The following is an 18,234-nucleotide window of genomic DNA, read 5'->3' on the forward strand; positions in this document are numbered from 1 at the left end:
AGCCAAAAAGCAGACTCCCAACTTGTGCGTTTCAAAGGGTCACAGACTCGAATTGCGAGAACTCAGGTGTGCAAGGTTGGATTGGGAATCCCCTGAAAAACATGCAAAACTCATTCCAAGGCCTTCATTTTAAGGTCCTTTCCAACCCAAACCATTTTATGATTCTATGTCTAAAGCTCAGAGAGATTATATCAAACAGGAGTGTTCTCGCTTTGGCAAGTAGTGCCATACCTGGAGGGCAAGTACCCACTCACAGACACCTTTGGGCCTTGGAGCTGATCCAGTAACCTCGGTAGCTTCTTCGTGTCACACTAGCTAACCTTTAACTGAACCCACAGCACCCACTCCCCAGCCACGCTTGTACTTTGCTCTGTGAAGCCAATCTCTGTTTGAACAGCCTTTCCGAATGAGCACTCGAGATGAACATGTTTGCAGAGTGCTGGATGCAGAAAGCAGCAGAAACTTGATTGTTCTTGGAAAAACCTAAATACTACACAGAAAAAAAATAGATTTCCATGTGAAAAGCGATTTTATTTTACATTTTCTCCAGAGTTCCTAGTGAAACTTTCCCATTATTGAAAGGGAAAAAAATACAAGTCAGGCAAGCTTATACATCAGTAGTGAAACATGCCCTTCACAGTGTGGCTGCGACCTGTCCTTGCAGACTTGACTATGGTCTAAGAGAGGACAGAGAATATTGTGTTGTTTAAAGAGCACTGACATAAAGAGGGAAACATTAACAAACTGACAAGATGGCCACAGATAAAATAAATTAAAAAGCATCTGCAAAAGTTTCTTTCCATATACAAAATAAATTTTTTGGGGGGGGGGGTAATTTATTTTGTTTTTAAATTGACATAATCTGTACAAACATTAACTTTTTAACAGAAATAATTTTAAATGGCTATTTTTACAAGAAATGGATCGCTAAACAAAACATCCATCTCCTGCAAACTGCTGAGGATAAGCAAGTTGTATTTTGCACTCTGTACTTTGCACGCTTCCCGTGAGATTCCCAATTCAGCCTCCAAGGGCAGGATTTTCAAGAGCTTTCTGCAGCAGCCTCCTCATGGTCTGCTCCTCACTGGGGACTTTTGCTCCCCAAAGAGCCTATCTGAAGAGAGACCATGCATAGCTCGAGACATTCTCCTGCCCATCTTATGAGCCAGCCATTAAAATAACATGCAGGCATCAAATACCACATAATTAGACAGGAAGCAAAGCCATTTATTGAGGAATAAGTATTTCAAACAGAGCAGGTGGGAAAAGCCGCCTCACCCCGCGTGCTAATAGCATGAGTTGGGAATAGTTTTGAAGTCCCTACTAATACAAAGTTAAATACACTACTTGTATTTAGTTAGTGCCTCTGTTCCAGAGATCAGAAGTTGGGAAGCTTGGCTGCAAACACCCTGTTCTGCTCTGGGGGACTCCACTACCATCCAAGGGGTGGGCCCGGGTGCATCTGAACTCCGCGTTTTCCTCTGAGGAGCTCTGTTCCTGGCACTGCTCATGCCAGACATCGTTCACAGCGTGAGGTGGGCTTGGCTCAGTCCCCATGTTCTGCCCAAGAGCCAGCTGCTCCAATTCATCCACAGCAAGTGGGAAGCTCCTTACCTTGCAGGGTCCCTGTTCCCCAGCTTTTTCCTGGGGGGGCGACCATCCTTCTCTGAAGCACCAGTCTCATCTGCAGAGGGATGAGGCCCCCACAGCCCTCCCGCGGGGAGTCACAAAGCTGCCATGTGCTTCCTCCTCTGCCTGTGCTGCACCGGGGAAGGGGGAGTCTGGTGCTACTCTAAAGGAAAGACCATTCTGTAATCCCAGCACTGGCTGATGCGGGCAGAAATCCAGACCTTGAGGGCTACTGAGCAGCTCCCACCTTTCTACTCGGGACACCTCAAAAGCCTCAAAAACACTGTGAAGGAAACGATTTTGGTCGTAATAGCTACTTCTCAGCCGCCAGCTCACCGTGAGCAAAGAAACAGAACATATTGCACAAAGCTGAGGTTGCCTTCTCAAGCTCTCTAAAACCTATTTTGCCACAAGCTCTCTACAAACTGAAGATTAGGTTTAGTTGGTTTACCGTTTGAGCTTCTGTGTTTTTAAGAGCAGCCATTGTCATGCTGAACTGTTAAAAATGATGGACTGACTTGTGCAGCTCTCACAAAGAACAACTATTGGAAACTGCTGCCTCTGTTTTTGCTTGCCAGGCCTAATGGCTACCGAAAATCCCGGCCTGCTTCCAGAGTAGCCAGTGCACAGGGCAGCCTGTGGTGTACATCACTTCTTCTGGCTGTCCTTAAAGTCAAGACAGGAGCCCACCTAGCCCTGCACCAGACAGGCAGGCAGGTTCTCTTCCATTAGCAGGACACAGCTATGAAAAGGTCTTGGTTTTCTGCAACTGTCTGCTTAGCCAGGAGAAAAGCACAGGTTTTTTCCCTCCTGTTTTAAAGTCTATTTGCAAAGATTTAAGTCGATTTGCACAGAGAATGTGACTTTTCTCCTGCATATGGAAGTGGATCAAATGAACCTACCCAGCTTCACACTTAGTGCTTGGCTTTGCACATGCATATTAATCAGGTTGGTAAACACGACAGCACCGGTGACCAAATACAGAAATCAATGACCAAGCATTTAAACCAGCCTCCAATAGCAGTGAAGATGCAAAAAAGCATTTCCTGTTGTCATCTTCAATCCACTGAGGAATTGCTCACTCCCAAGCAGAGAATTTAACTCTCATGGTGATGGAGAATTAATTTATTCCCTCTGAATATTTGCCCTCTAAACACACTATTTCAGAGAGTCACGGAGGTAACTTACAGAAAACGTTGGTTAACATTTACTCTTATTGCAAACTAAAACATTGCTCTCACCAGCCAAAAGTGCTTTCAAAAGCATCATCCTCTACAGATCGTGCTGCTGGAAACAGAACCCGGGTTCTGCCTAAAGTACTTCTGTGAGCATTTACTCTGTAACAGAACAAACTTTTTGCAGCTGTGCCTGAGATAAATTAGATGTTTTCCTTCCTGGTCGTAGTTTCTCAAATGAAGTTTTAGAAGAAAATCTTAAATTGACAGCGTAAGTATGGACAATTTGATTTTCAGAGAAGTGAACTGACATAAGGGGGAAAAAAAAGTCTACTGATTCATGTAATCATCCAAACAGAGGCAATGTTGATCAAATAATCATAGCTAAGGCCTACAGATAAGAATTACGGACTAAATAATTTCACGTCAGGAATCGCCTGCCATGATTTACTCACAGATTATTTGAAAATGTGTTCTAGAACAAGTCCCTCGGCCACTTCACTGGGTGGGATACATTCACACCCTTGGCATGCTGCTTCCACAGCAGCATGAAAGACAATTCTGGTTTCTGGAAGAAGTGGTGCTTTTGGGATACCCCAGTTCTGCAGGCAGCCATAATGCATTTTATGTTCTTCCGACCAGGGGCACCACGATCTAACAAGCTGAATTAGGAAAAAGAATACACACACATAGTCAGTGTATATTCACTAGAATACATGTCTTAAGCTGGATTACCTAAGGCTCTTAGGATATCGGATTTGTTTTTCCTCCTTGCTGCACTACTCAATAACCTAGGGCAGAAAGCTTAGCTTTAAAATGCAGACCAGTATATTTCAAATCTCCCTCCCATTTAGTCACTGTAAGAACGGAGACAAAAATTAACAGCTCCTGCTGCTGCTTCCAGCACCTTGTACAAAAATAAATCAGGATGTCCTTCTGGCAGTCTCAAAAATCTTGAAGAGTCTTCTGCAAATTCCTCTTCCATCTTTTGATTTCAACAGAAACAGTAAGTTCCCATTGCCAAGACTCATGTCTCGGTCAAATTCAGAGACAAATGAAGTCTGTGCTTCTCTTTCCTTGGAATTGCCATTCCATTTCCATCCTCAGTGTTTGGATTTCCTTACATTGTTTTCTTTTTGTCCAAACAAAATGCACTGGCAGTGCAAACACAAAGTACGTATTGTGAAACACTCCCCAGCCCACCCTGCCCTCCCCAATAGCAAGTGATCATCTCAGCATTTCAAAAGGGTCTCCTGAGACGTTATCTGCACGCACAGGACTCCACTGTCATGTTGGGGTACACCTTAAGAACCACGTTTTTATTTTCATCAAAGAATAAGATACTAAGAGAAGACATTTTGTCGGGAATGCAGCAAGGCTCGGGAATGCCCGGGACGACACCGACAGCTCTCACTATGCTCTGGATGGTGGCATGGTTGGATGGCTTCAAGGCCTGCAAGAGGAAAATAGGGCAGAAAATGTAACTACTACAGCCACATTAGAAGGGACCCACATACCCTAGAACAAAACTGGATTCTTCGAGAAGGGTCCTGTGGAGACCCCACAGCTGATCAGCTGTACGATATACATTCCATCAAAGTCAGTCACACTGGGGCTGCAATTTAGTAGGACCTGGAAAGGATTCACTGGGGAGCATTCAGCTACTCTTCTACATGCAGATGTTACACAATGCCTGACCTTTTACTCCTGTTGCTGTTGAAGTTTACTGTCATAGCTTACCAGACGAACGAGATGCAGGGGAGTGGTGATGCTCTGTTCAAAATATAAATGCAAAGCTTGTTGCACCATCCTCCCCATGGCTGTAGGTTTCCCAGCATGGTTACAAAGACATTTACAGACATTTACAAAGTCATCATCTCCATCTGTGATTCTATGATTCTGTGATCTAGGTAGCTCATCTCAAGACAGACATCTCTGGAGTTCAAGAATACCGGTGCTCCTCAGCAGTAATTGATAGGGATATAAAATATGTCTTAAGAGATTTCTGTATCCTTTCTGCCTGCAAAAGGAAGCGAAAGCTCCGGTAGCATCCAGCCTTGTCTCTCGTCTCAGTGGCAGTGCAGCATTCTCCACAAAGAGACCTGGGAGCCAAATGGATCTCCTGAGCCTGCTGGTCAGACATCAAAAGGCAAAACGTCTACCAAGACCCAGTTTCCCATTGCCAGTAGTACTGGAATTAAAAACAGGTCTCTGAAGGTGCTAAGTTCTCACTGGAAACCCTTCCCTTCAGATATGGAATCCGTACCAATAAAATGCTAACTTGTACAGAACTGATTTAAAGGATGGCCTCGGCTGCCAGTGGGAATAGCCTGGATACATTCTGCCATTCCCTGATGAAAGAAATATCTCTGTTTGATGCAGGTATCGTACAAGATAGAACATCCTCCGTACTGACTGAAGTCCTTCTGGAATACTCTGCCTCTGGCCCTTAAGGTGAGCTCCCGGGGATAACCACCTCTGCTTCCGCCAGTGGGAACATAACTGTGACCCCAGTAAAATCCAAAGGCGTGTGCTTTGCAGGAAAGCGAATTCCTGCCGGAGTACTGCCCTGGCACACTCCCCTGCACAAGGGCCGGCTGAGGCCATCGCCCCATTCATGGAAAGCGGGCAGAGATTTGCTTTTAGGAGGGGAGAAGCAGGGGAGGCCGAGAGGAGCAGTGGGAGGAAAAGAAGCCGAGCTGCCTCCAAACTGCCAGATGTGTAAACAAGTCCAGCTGCAGCTGCAGCCGAGCCGCACACATCCTTGGGAGACTTGCTGCCCTGTTGAATTCCCTTAACGACGGATTATGAGCAGGGCAAATGATGTCAGTTCCAAGCTTTCATTCCCGACCTGGGAATGCGCTCTGCAGCATTAGGCAAGCCCAGCGCATGTGGGTCTGTCAGCAGTCAAAGCAACTAATGAAATCAGGGAAAGGGTAAGGCCAGAAAATGCAGAGGTAGGAAGGGGAAGGGTAGAGGAGGCACATCCATGCTTCATTACCCAGCAGGCTGTAAACTTTAGGAACTCACCCTCAGCAAGGGAACATTATATACCCACAGGCACAGATTAGTTTGCTATTGCCTGATGGTTATAGCATCATTTTGCAAACAGGGCCTTACTAGTAGCACCAGACACTATGCATAGCTCAAGAATAACAAAGGCTCTAGAATGCGCTCGCTTCACCTTTTTATAGAATTTAGCTTTCCATTCTCTTTGGAAAACAAGGTCATTTTGGTTTTCACAATTGAAAAAGCACACAAAAGGAACAATTTGAATTCCAACAGGGACAGGAATCTACCAATTCCTTTCAGGGAACCAGACTCACAATGGGTTTCGGTATCCAGCTCTAAATGCAGTACCTGGCAGCAAACGTTCAGCTTCACAGTGCCTAAATAACTGTACTGTTCTGTCGCTATAATCCTTCACCCAACTGAGTCCAAAGAGTTTCACGCAGAAAGGCCTGATTAGGCCCTTTACTAGGAATTTGTAGACGGAAACTGTTCTCCTAGTTATGGCGTTGCAGGCCTGTGCTTACAGGCTTAGTTTACAGCAATTGGACCTCCTGCTTCATGTCAAAGTCACTTAAACTCTGTGCTGTATTTGCCTGCTGTTTATTTTCTGTTTATTTCTCATCTTTTTTCTACTATCAGCTATTTCCAGAGCAGAGACCACGTCTGGTAGCACGTACATGCCTACCCCAGGCAGAGCAGAGGCATGAAGGAGGAGAAAGAACAGTCCTTGGGGACTGCTAGGCTTGGCTACCATAAGAGCAGCCAATAGTGCAAGTGTACTTAGGTGAGAAACTGGAGCTAAACCGCAGTATCTCGGGTGCCGGTGCTACTACCTGCAGGAAAGCAGAACCCCAGTTTGGCAGAACATAAATTGGTCTTTTCCAACCTAGTTCATTCTCTGATTCCACGAACTAAACTTCACTTTGCCTCTTCAGAACCACCGGTACTAAACTCATCTCAGGACTTGTTACTTGCAGGAGCATTTGCATGGCTCATTGTGCTTTTCTCCAGAGGTTTGAAGGTAGTCTGGGAGTTAGGCTGTGAGGTTAAGGAGCACGCTAGCAATAGAATCACAGAATCAACTAGGTTGGAAAAGATCATTACCCTAGGACGGCCAAGTCCATCACAAAACCATGTCACTACCTAGCGATGGTAGGGTTGCAGGGGCTAACAAAGGCTCTGCGAAAGGAATAGCAACCTTGTTATCACAGTGCTTCTTCACCATTACTCTACTTTAGGTTTCTGAAAGTTTCTTTATCTCCACAAAGATACGTTAATGCTTTTTGCTGCTAGGGAACCTGTGTTCTCAAAGGCTCGCCTCAACTCTCAAAGAGAGACTTGCTTTCTGTCTAAGGTTTTTTATCTCCTACCTCAACAGGATTAGATCCCAGTCAAAGCAAGAAGAGATCAATAGCAAGGGCTTCTAAAACCACTACATCCAAAACTGCTTTTGAGAAAGCTTTGTTTGCTCTCGAGCGTGCACGTTATTGAGCAACCAGTCTCTGCATCGGGCACTGGCTAACCCTGAAGATACATGCTATGTGCTGACTATTAAAAGAGAGCTTTTCTGCATCAGGAGCACATCACCCTTTCTTGCTGCCCACATGCAACCGTCTCAAACCCAGAGGGTATTTCACAAGGCAGCTGGCTGGCATCCACTGCTGTTGGAGCCACTTGTTCTGTCACAGAAGCGATTCATCACTGGAGTCTTTCGCTTACATTCAAGTGTCCTAACCGACCGCTCGCTATTCAGGAAGTGGTTTTGGCAATTTGGGAACTGGACAAAAAAAACAAATAACATGCAATATTTTGGTTTTAATTACCTTTACAAGCCTGTCTTTTTACTAGTTCTTCTAACCACTACTCCTTGCAGCATGACACAAAGATACCACTTATTTACTACATCTGAACATGGAATGGGTGACCAGCCACCTTCTACTGACTCAAGGAAGAAAATGCACAGTTTCTGGTAACAGGCAGTGCAAAAGAAGCAATAAAGACCATACCTTTGGAATTGGGAATTGGCATTCTCCTGAGCAGTAATAGGCATCAAAGGATTTTGGGGAAATAATCCACTCGCTCCAGCCAATGTCTGCAAAATCCACCTTGAGATAGCGCCGGGCGCAATATCGGGGCTCGTTCCACTGCTTCCTTCTCGCCTTCTTCAGCGTTTGCTCATCGAACTGGAGAGCCTGGCTCTTCTGATGCGGATTCTTCCTCTGCTTTTTCTTACTCTTTGCCCTCTCTGACAGCCGTGACTGGAGGGTTTTGTAGGGTTTTCTGTCCTCCCATCTCTTATCCTCGTTGTACTGGTACTCAGCTCCTGGAAGCTCATTATTCTGCAACGGCAAGAGGACATTTGTGGAGCGTTTTCGCCGCCGCATCCCGAGGCTGCTCCTCACGTGGTTTTCTGGCCCGGGAAAGACCCTCACCAGAGGACGACGGTGCCCTTGCAAACTAGAGACGACACTCTCTGGCTCTGAAATTGCAGAATCGTTGGCATAAATCAGAATGTAGGGTTCATAGTGAGAGGGTGCTCGTTCCCAGGGGTGATGGCTGCTCAGATCCATTTTGACACCAATCAGTAGTTCATTGTTTTGTTTTGCTCCATGCAGGAACTGAGTGATATCCTTCTTCTGCCAGGAAAGGGCATCTTGGTGAGCTGGGGAGACATTGATGAGGAAATGTCCCAGAGTCCAAGTCTCGTTCCCCACAGAAGGTAAGGTCCAGACTGAAAGTTGTATCTGAATTTCAGGTTTCCTGTGCCTGTGATGAGAACAGCCTCTGGACTGGGAACAGTTCCACTTTGCGTGCAGCAAATCACCAATATAATAATATACCAAAGCTGACAAGATGTTTTCAGACTCCGTGAGGGATGTCAGGTTAAAAACATACATCTTCTGGCTTTCAGGGCTCCCTAAAAGGGGAAATACTTGGATAAGAATATAGGCTTTTCACGATGTTACAGTAGAGAAAGGACTGTGAAGTTCAGGGGACATTTTTGCACAATGCTGTGGGAATGGGTTTAGGCTGCTATTCAGAAAAATAACCAAGCTGGTAAACTGGTGACTGTAAATCAAGCACTTTCCATCCAGTTTCCTTGCAATACTTCTCTCCATCCAGAAATACTCACACATTTCCTACTGCTCCTCTGACTTCAGGAAACAAACTTGGTCACAGGTCCAAAACCCCATCATTTCCAGTACAGATCTTTCAAAGAGTTTGACAGCTTTATGTTCTGGGTGACATTCTGTGCTTCCAGCCTCCAATATCCCAACTGCTAATGCCAGTTAAGTCCAGCAAAACAGTATATTCTCCCTCTGCCTCTCCATCCTCACCCCAGCAATCAAAGTAGCCTCTTATAAACATTTTTTCTAACAGATATATTAAAAAGGCAGGAATCGCTCACTGGAAAGACAACACCCTTCTTCCCAGCAGATCACATGCACTGCTTCATGAAATTAGGGAAGCAACAACAGATACTTTTCTCAGCCAAACAGGCAAAAAAAAAAAAAAAGGCCATATAATTTACAGAAGACACCCTCATTCACACATTCAGCCCAACCTGATAGTGGATCATATAGGTAAGTTCCCAACAGCTGAAAGCTATGGTACAAAACCCACCCAATTTCTAGCTATTATTTATGCCTGGGGAACTAGATTCCCTTTGAATTCAATCCTGCTTTCAATTCCTCAAGCCAAAACCAGCTGTTTATTACATTTGTACTAAGCACACATGAGGACTTGACCTCTGCTTGGTTTGTAGTCGTTAATATAATAAAGTTAATATGTAATTTGGCAGAGCACTATGTACATCAGACTTAGGAACCAGAATTTATGCTATCTCATGAATGCCTGTTCCAGAAGTTATTATGAGAATCACTGTTGTATGTTGAATTACAAGTTTGGATTTTAATTTTTAATAAGAATTCCACTTAACAAATACTGCCTGTTCTAAATTGGCACATTGTAGTGGAACAGAAAACAAGCTGCTTTGGTTTATAAAGAAACCCTAGATGGTGTGAAACAGGAGGAATATATAGTTTCAATTAAAAGCAAAACTCAAAAAGCCACTCTTGGCATTTAACTCTACACCCAAACCTAAGAACTTGCAGCAGGTGGCGCTATTTTCTCACTAAATGATCACACTCAACCAGCTCTCAAGTTTTCACATCATTCAAGCTGCAAAATCAGCTTGAAACCAGTGACTAGTGGCTGGCACAGATGTCTACGGATTTGCCGGCTTCCAGCTAGGAAAAACCCAACTGTGTGGCCTGGGTTTGTGTCACAACTTAGGAACGCTGTGTCAAACACATCCGTTGTGTGACAGCGATACCCAACTCCCAGATGTGAGCAATGCGCTGAAATAAGCGTCCTGAGGCATGAGCCTTAAAAATGACAGACACAAAGCTTTAAAATACCTATGAATGCACCTTTTCCTCAGGAAAATTTCACTCCCCTTAAATGAAACTTTGCCCTTAAATCCAGAGGACAGAAACTGCTGAAAATCTGCCTCTACCATAACACCATTAAGCTATTAGCCCAAGTTAGGAGCTGAGTTGAAACTTCTCACCACTGTCAGGAGGTATCCAGTAGCATCTAACTAAATTTCCTTGTGATGTGGGAAGCTTTCAATGAGCCTCATCCAGCTACTGACACCAGTGAGGTTTTACTGAGTGATGTGAGCTGAGGCTTTAGTCTTTAAAATTACTTACACCAATAATTCCTCTCATACAGACTGTTCAACTGATTGATTGATTTCCCTCCCTCACTAATCCCAAAGAATCCTAAACAAAAACCCAAGCCAAGTCTAAGCAGGGCTTTAATTCCAACACCTTGTCAATGTTCAGTAAATGGTATTCCTAGGATGCTGCCATCACTGGCTCCATGTTCAGTGGAAGCGAAGAGGTACCCAAACTGCAGGGTCAAGTCCATCAACAACTGCTCAGCAGCCAGTAGGAAGAGGCAGACCGACTAAGCCCAGCCAAGGCCAGCTTGCCCTCTAAGCCAAGACCACCTTTAAGGTCTCAAAGGCAACCATATCTCCTTGCAAGAAAGCCCTCTATTGATCTAGAAGGTCAAAATCAGCTTTGCAGGTGAAAGTAAAACACAGGCTCAGACACCTACGCCCTAGAAGGTCACCACATCAAAATAGCTTTTTTCTGAAGTTTTCAATATCAAACCAACCCAGTGAAGACAGCAGCTTTGCAGCAGCTTTTTTGGTGCTAGTTGCCCTTCAGAGGGGTGCTGGACAGAAGGTCTCTCTCTGCCAGAGCTGGCTCTTACGATGCAGCAGCGGTGGGAAGACCAGAGGAGCCCTGGGTGTCCCTGCACTGTGGGCAACTCACAGCTGGGTCCAACACCTTGTCAACGTTCAGTAAATGGTATTCCTAAGATGCTGCCATCACCTTACTGCCTAGCAAGATTCTGTCTGCTGCCTGTGAGCAGCTGTTCTTAGTAAACCTCACACTCATCTGCAGCAGTATACAATGCATTTCAGTGACAACTTAGTATTATATGAGCAGCAGTAACTTCCCCGGCTCATTTCCTACACTTCCCAACCCTGTGAGCAGCAGATCTCTATGAGAGTAGCCCTACTTGAGCTATGTCTTTTAGTTCTTTCTTTCATGAGTTCTGCTATCTCAGCTTTGCTCTTTTGTAGTCCAGAGTAGGAACCACAGAAGACTTTGCAGCAACAAAGCATGCGAGGAAAAGACTGAAGGGGAAATGAGCAAAGGAAATACATGTGTAACAGAGCTATATGCAAGGAATACCTTCCACATACTCTCAGCCTGGATTTTAACAGCAATCTCTGCTTCCCTTCGAGAGACCACTGTATGTTGCCGCCAGCTCGATGAAGAATTTTACAGACCAAACTCTGCACACAGAGTTCTTTTGAATTGCAATGGGGAAGGTATCACATCACTACACTGCCAGCATCGCTTGCTCCTACAGAGTAGAGCTTTGGAGGTACATGCAGTTGAAAGGATAGTCTAGAGATTTATTGGTCTCCTTAGCCCATATGCAAGTCATTATTCACCTGCCTGCACTCCCTCATGCGAATGGAACCCAGACCCCAGTAGCACCATGGCAAAGCTTCACCGTGTGGGCTACGGGAGATGCCAGCTTATTTACTGCTAGCTCAGACCAGAAGGCCACCCAGCTCACAGCACTACAGCCAAAGTGCTTGTACCTGCTGAATGTCTTCAGAGGTATGGCCCGTGCTTCCTCACCTCCCTGCAACAGCCCACAGCAGTATGGATTGCCTGTTATGGCATTAAAAAGGTATTTGAAGAAAAAGCATTAGGTCTGTGGAGACTGACATCACCAGCATGAACATATTCATGTTACAAGGGGCATTTCCAGGCATCAATAAGCTGGAACAAGTCTGCTAACATGTGGTGTGTTTACCTTTATAGAGGATGCACTGATATTTTTATGGACTGCCAAATCTATCCCACGGGTGAAAAAGGATGCAATACCGAAAACTATTTAGTTATACAGTCATCATTAGCCATCATTTAAATGAGATATTAAAGTGGTGCCCTTATGCCAGTGCACAGTTAAGAATGTATCAGTGTTTCCATTGTAGAACTTGTTTTCATGGGTTCATAGCCCAGCTACAGAAGTTTGCTCAGAGCGGGAAACGCGAACAAGTTCCAGAACAGGAACACAAATTTGAAAGACAGATTTCTTATTTTCTCCTACCTTTGCTCACACTCGATTGCTGCTTCCCCCTTACCAACTTGAGTATTTTGCAAAAGGAAAATACAAGATCTGGTTCTCTCTTTTTAAAGGCCATAGGACTTGGTGCCAAACTGGTTTTATTAATTCTTTAAGCAAAGCAGATAAGGTTATAGCAGCTAGTAATTTGATATAAAAAAGTAAAAACTCCACTAGGCTGGTTAAAGCTATCAGCTACTAAAAGAATTTCAAGAACCAGAGATGGTGAGTGCTTAGGATCCAACCTACACGTGGATTTTATGATACGAAAACCACAAATATGCACACTGCACATCATAAAAGTGGCTGCACACTGGGAAAACCATTTCTTTTCTATACATTTTAAGCAGAAAGACCACAGCAGGTCTGAAAACTAAACACAATATCGAACTTAAAGTTAGCATAAGCTAAGCAGCTAAGGAGGTTGCATCAATAAAGTACACAAATCTGGGAAGGAGAAAGCAAAAAGCCAACTCTGCTCCTTCTCACCATAACTATGAATTCCACTTTGGCTGGTGGTAGTAGTTCACACTGTGCACAGTGTGTCCCCTTGAGGTCAGAACACTCCACACGTAAAGTGCCATGCTCTAGACACTGAATGGGGACTGCGAGCACTGAACACCCATATGCGTGACAGTACAGTGAGGCAAGGAGTAACGTAAGCCAGAAAACCCAAATTCTGGGTCGGGTCCTGAGAGGCCAAACCTACAGATCCTGCCCATTTGCCTTAGAGGAGGTTTGCAGATTCGGGCCCAGCCTGCCCAAATCCCAGCTTAACGCTTTACAAGTTCCTTTTGCCTAAAAATTACCAGGACGCTGCTTGCATTTTATTTCTAGGGGTACAACGACAAAATAAAACCCAAACCCAAAACCCCACAAACTCTCCCTGTCTCCCGCCTGCATGTTTTTAAAGGTCTTGTTACAAAAGACCCTTAATGTTACCAGAGCTCAGAGAGGCTAAAACGTGGCCCGTACCGGTTTTTGCAGGCTGGTGACGAGCCGGTTTCCCTGTACAGTGCTCAGTTTCCCCTGTCTGCGTGGGCACTTCATACCACAACAAAGGAAAGCAAGGCGTTTTGAAAAGGAGGAGAGCATAGTTCTGAAACCACAAGAATTGGCCTAGGGGCAGGCGTAATACCTAAAATTACTTGAAATTCAGTCAATAAAAAAGAGTTTAAAGTAATTTCTGACTGTATAGCTTTGCTATAACATCATTAGAGGGACCCTCCAATTAAAGTGGAGTTTTTTAAATGACTCATTTGCAAGACATGTTCCATGATTAAAAGCACTTTCAAAAGCAAACTGAAAGTCTTGCATTTGAGGCTTTTATCTTTCCGCTTGTATTTATTCCGCGCTGTATCTTTCCTCCAGCTCCTGAGCCTCAGAAGTTGCAGATCAGCACACCTCTATGGGAAGCAATCAAAGCAAGCAGATTTCTATCAGCTGGAGGTTTGGTCATTCAGTGGTTCTGCTAAGTAGCAGGAGAAGAAAATGGCTGTGTGCAGAAGCTGAAGCACAGGCTCAACCACAGCTTAAGAGAAAGTGTTCGGTTCTAACTTGCAGATCACTCAACTTCTCTCCCAGGTGTGAAGTCCCAAGGGATGGAAAACCATTCACTATTGTGGTACCCACAGGTAAAGATCCAGAAAAGGCTCTGTCTTGAGATTTTTCCTAAAGCAGAGCTCACTGTAAGGCCTGGCCTGAGCAAGACAAGGGCTGCTAGTGCCACCCCAGAAACATCCCACAGCGGTGACACAGCTGCCACAGAAATCACAGGCTGAACATCCTTTGACTCAAATACATAGACATAAATAGGAGCAGTTAAGCCAACGAGAGAGAGTGGTGCTGGAATGTCACTAGATCCACTGTGAGTGACAGACATCCTTACCTCACTGGAATGGATCTGGGGCCTGGGGTTTCTTTTGCCTTTGTCACGGGCATCACAGGTTCCTTTTTTGAGTGACTCAAACCGAACAATTATGTTTTGAGATAATTTAGCAAGATTAATGGAAAACAGATTTGCCTGAATAGAAGATCACATGAACATTCATCAAAACTAGTCGGCAAACCCCCCAGCCCAACCAACAAACCACTAATAATCCATCCTACTTGTGGAATCTGGTGTGTAAGAGAATTCAGGGCAGCACAGAATGGGAACTTCAGAGGTAGCCACGCAGGGCTGAAGCTCTCATCCTACCCCCTCACTGAGCTACAGAAGGAGAAACTTGCATTTAACAGATGTTAGGATGTTTCTTTTGATCAATCAGCCATCTTCTTGGCTGTCCAGCACAAGACCGCAGCTGCCACATGCAACAACACTTTTCTTGCACTAGAAATGTGGACAAGTCTCAACAAATGCTACCAGTTCTTGGTCTCATCACACAACACTATCTTAAAGGGTCTCAACAATTCGTCTGATGGGTTACCTGTGAAATCTGTGAGAGGCCTTTCCTGTGTACCACAGAAGAACCAGAGCCCTCCAGGGGAAAAAGTGAGGACTGGAAGGTTTCACAGCCACCCCTGAGAGTTGTGTTTCAGAAAATAAACTGTTTTTCTCTTGAAAATATACAATTAAATTGAAAAATGTATGGTTAAACTGCAAATCAAATCACTAAAGATTGCCTTCAAGGCCTTTTGCTGTAGATATAGGAAAACAGGCAGATTCTTAGGGAAGTTCTGCTCATCGCAGACAAAAAGCTGTCTCCTGAAGGGGCTTGCCAGCAGAGATGGTAAAATCTGCTCAAGGAGTAACAGCAACATAATTTAGTAATTTAACTGATGCAGCCACATTATAAGGACAAGAGGAAGCCTGTGGGAGACTGAAATGTGCAGTCGGAGCAGAGGATTTGGAAACAAACTACCTTGAAAGGGAGATGCTGTGGATGTACCGTTTCCATTGAAGTGCTGGCCAGGCAGTTGGGCACAGGGAAGACAAGAGAAAGGAGAAAAAGCCTTTTTGCTCCCCCCACTGCCCCAAGGAAAATTTTACCTGAGGGTTTTCTGGAAAATCGCTTTTCTGCCATCAATAACTATACAACATGAGCTGCTGCTACCTATGGCGAAAAAAAGACAATGGCTAACTGGTTAAAGGGTTTGCATTAATACTTATAAAAGCGTCAAAAAACTTACGACCACTTCCAATTTACTGCTTTGGCACTTGAACTGTGGAAGTATTGGAGGAGGCAGAAAGGGATTACTGAATAGCGTGTTTATAGGACTGCTGCCACCCAATGTCAAGTGAGAGTATAAATATAATCAGAAAGACCACAGAGATGGGATTTCAACCAAAGGCCTTCTACGGTTTAGAACAATAAATATCTTTAATCGGATATGCTTAAAGGAGCAAATATCACTCTGCTGGGATTATACACCCTCCCCCTTTTTTATTATTATACCTTCCCCTCTTTCAGTGAGGGAACTGCTTATTTTAGAGCAAAGCAACATACATTAGATGTTACCTTGCAAAAAGTGGTCATGTCAGAAAGACAAGAGAGTTCCTCTGTAGGAGCAACAGCTCGGGAGTCCCAGCTCTCCATTCTCCAAACCCAGGGTATTTATACCTCTAAAACCTCTCTTGTGGACAGAAATACTTGCAGCAACATATGATGGAGAGCATTTATAGGGCTGAATCCTAAGACACCAAAAGCCATTCAATTATTTATAGTATTTGATCTCTGTGCAGAGCTATCCTATAAGAGACACTGTTGCCTTTGAAGAATCAGAAATAATGACTTGCAAAGAAACCTAAGGCAAGTCTGGCACCTAGCTCTCAGTTTTCTGGGAGAGGAAGGAATCAGTGCAGGTCCCTGAAACTCCCAGACACCACCAAGTTTTACTGATAGATGCTTGTCCATGAAAAAGATAGTGGGTCAATCCACTAGTGCAATGAAAAATAGGAGACTGGCAAATCAGGCTGCTATGACAGTTGTCATACAAACAGCCAGTTTTTGGGATGCTGTGGATTTGAGAAGCATCTCCAGTGAGGGTCAGAGCCAAGACGGTGCCATCCTCCCTTTTTTGCTAGCTGGGATGCTGCAATGTTAAATGCATATCCCCCCTTACGAAAAATGACTTTACATTTTCATAAATCTACCTGTGCATGCCAGTCTGTAATCACAGAGAGAGCCAAGCTCCACTGCCAAAGATGTTGAGATGCAGTATTCACTATGCACAAATGATGCTTCAACTAAACTCATTTGATACTGCCCCTGATTGTCAGTGCTGTCACCAGTGTCACCAAATGAGGACTCTGTAGATGGGTCTAAAGGATCGCCAAACCACATTCCTGCTCTACCACATGCGACTCAGCCCTTGGTTTCAACAGAAGCTACACATGCAAAACGCCGATAAAAAGAGACTCCAGGGAGGATATGTTAATGACTCCACTTCCCTCATATGGTGCTCAGCTATCATATGGCAGACACGGCATATGGAGTTGAAGCGATAAACCAGTGATTAAAATACGTGGGTCAATGTAAACACTATATCCTAAAATACACGACCGTGGCTGCAGGAAGCGTTGCTTTGCCAATCCCTTTCTCATCTCCTTCCCTACATCCAGTTCCCTAGCACTAAACCGGACACACTCATTCCAACAGCTGGACTCACCTGCGGGCAGCGGGCGGAAGCCTCGCACCGTGTTGCCGTGGCGGAGGGGCAGACCCAGCATGTCCTGGTGCTGCTCCGCCGCTCGTCCTGCGCTGTACTGGTCGTAGAGCCTCAGCATGTGCTCCGAGACCTTGTCGCCCGGCTGCAGCTGCTCCTCTGCGTGCTGTGGGCCGTAGTCACCTGCAGCGGCTCTGGCCCGGCCGCCCCGCACAGCTCCCGGGGCTGTGCGCCGCCGCAGCCCGACCCAGCGAGCCTTCAGCGCGTCCCCCAGCGCCAGGCACAGGCAGCCCCAGCCCAGGCACAGGCACAGCACCCAGCGGGTGGAAGCCGCCATCCTACCCCTCCGAGTTGGCCAGGTGGGCTCCGGTGTCCCCTGAGTCCTGGCCAGCAGACAGGAATGGGACCGGGACCCCAGCGCAGCTTGCTTCGGCCAGGAGAGACCCCGGCAGCAAGGCGTGCGGACGGCGCTGTGCTAAGAACCACAGGCGGGGTTTCCTCTTTCTGGGGGGCAAAATAAAGAAGGGAAAAAAGAAAATAAGAAGAAAAGACAGAAAAGTGGGGCGGAGGAAATGAACCGCCCGTCCTCTCCGGCGCTGGCAGTGAAGGTGTTTATTCCCCCTGCTGCGCAGGTTGTTTCTTGGCGAGACGCGGAGGTGCTGCTCCCGATGCTCACTCCCCGCCTGGACTGGTGCAGGCGCGGCGCGGGTGAAGTTTTTTGTGGGGTGTGCGTGTGCGAGTGAGTGCGAGCCCCGGCGCTGGGGCTGATCTGTGCAATCTGCAGCCAATCACACCACCCTCTGCTCGTTCGCCTGCGAGCAAGAGGCAAGGCAAAGGGGAAACCACCACCCGAAGGAAAGCGCACACACACAGGCAGACACAGAGGGAGACTCAGCTCTGGAAATCCAATCACTGGCACTGACTGCGTGCCTGAGGGCAGCCTGAGAATAGGGTGGTGGGATGTCCCCTTCCCACTTCCACCCCGCCTCTTCCAAAGGCAGAAAAATAACATGACTGTAGTAAAACACAAATCACAAGTCAAACGGCACTCAGCTTGCTCCCTTGGGAAGTCTCAAGGCTTGGCTGGACT

The 18,234-nt window shown here is 45.6% G+C and overlaps 1 protein-coding gene across 1 annotated transcript; it reads right to left on the reverse strand.

Moving 5' to 3' along the window:
• Window positions 1-510: 510 nt before the first annotated feature.
• Window positions 511-17,481, reverse strand: BMP3 (bone morphogenetic protein 3). The gene is made up of 3 exons (XM_030480394.1): window positions 17,148-17,481; window positions 7,823-8,733; window positions 511-4,257 (listed from the first exon to the last, which is right to left on the reverse strand). The coding sequence occupies exons 1-3, from the start codon at window positions 17,479-17,481 to the stop codon at window positions 4,066-4,068; spliced, it is 1,437 nt and encodes a 478-aa protein (XP_030336254.1). The 3' UTR covers window positions 511-4,065.
• Between the last annotated feature and the right edge of the window lie 753 nt (window positions 17,482-18,234).

The sequence above is a fragment of the Strigops habroptila genome, chromosome 3, assembly GCF_004027225.2.
Source record: "Strigops habroptila isolate Jane chromosome 3, bStrHab1.2.pri, whole genome shotgun sequence".
In the NCBI taxonomy this organism is placed as follows: Eukaryota; Metazoa; Chordata; class Aves; order Psittaciformes; family Psittacidae; genus Strigops; species Strigops habroptila.

What these genes read in the sequence shown, in the direction of transcription:
- BMP3 (XM_030480394.1), bottom strand. Translation starts at nt 17,481, where the DNA reads ATGGCGGCTTCCACCCGCTGGGTGCTGTGCCTGTGCCTGGGCTGGGGC. An exon ending in CTTCCGCCCGCTGCCCGCAG is followed by an intron (nt 8,734 to 17,147) that starts GTGAGTCCAGCT and finishes TTCCCCTTTTAG; the next exon opens with GGAGCCCTGAAAGCCAGAAG. An exon ending in GCCAATTCCCAATTCCAAAG is followed by an intron (nt 4,258 to 7,822) that starts GTATGGTCTTTA and finishes TTCCTCTTGCAG; the next exon opens with GCCTTGAAGCCATCCAACCA.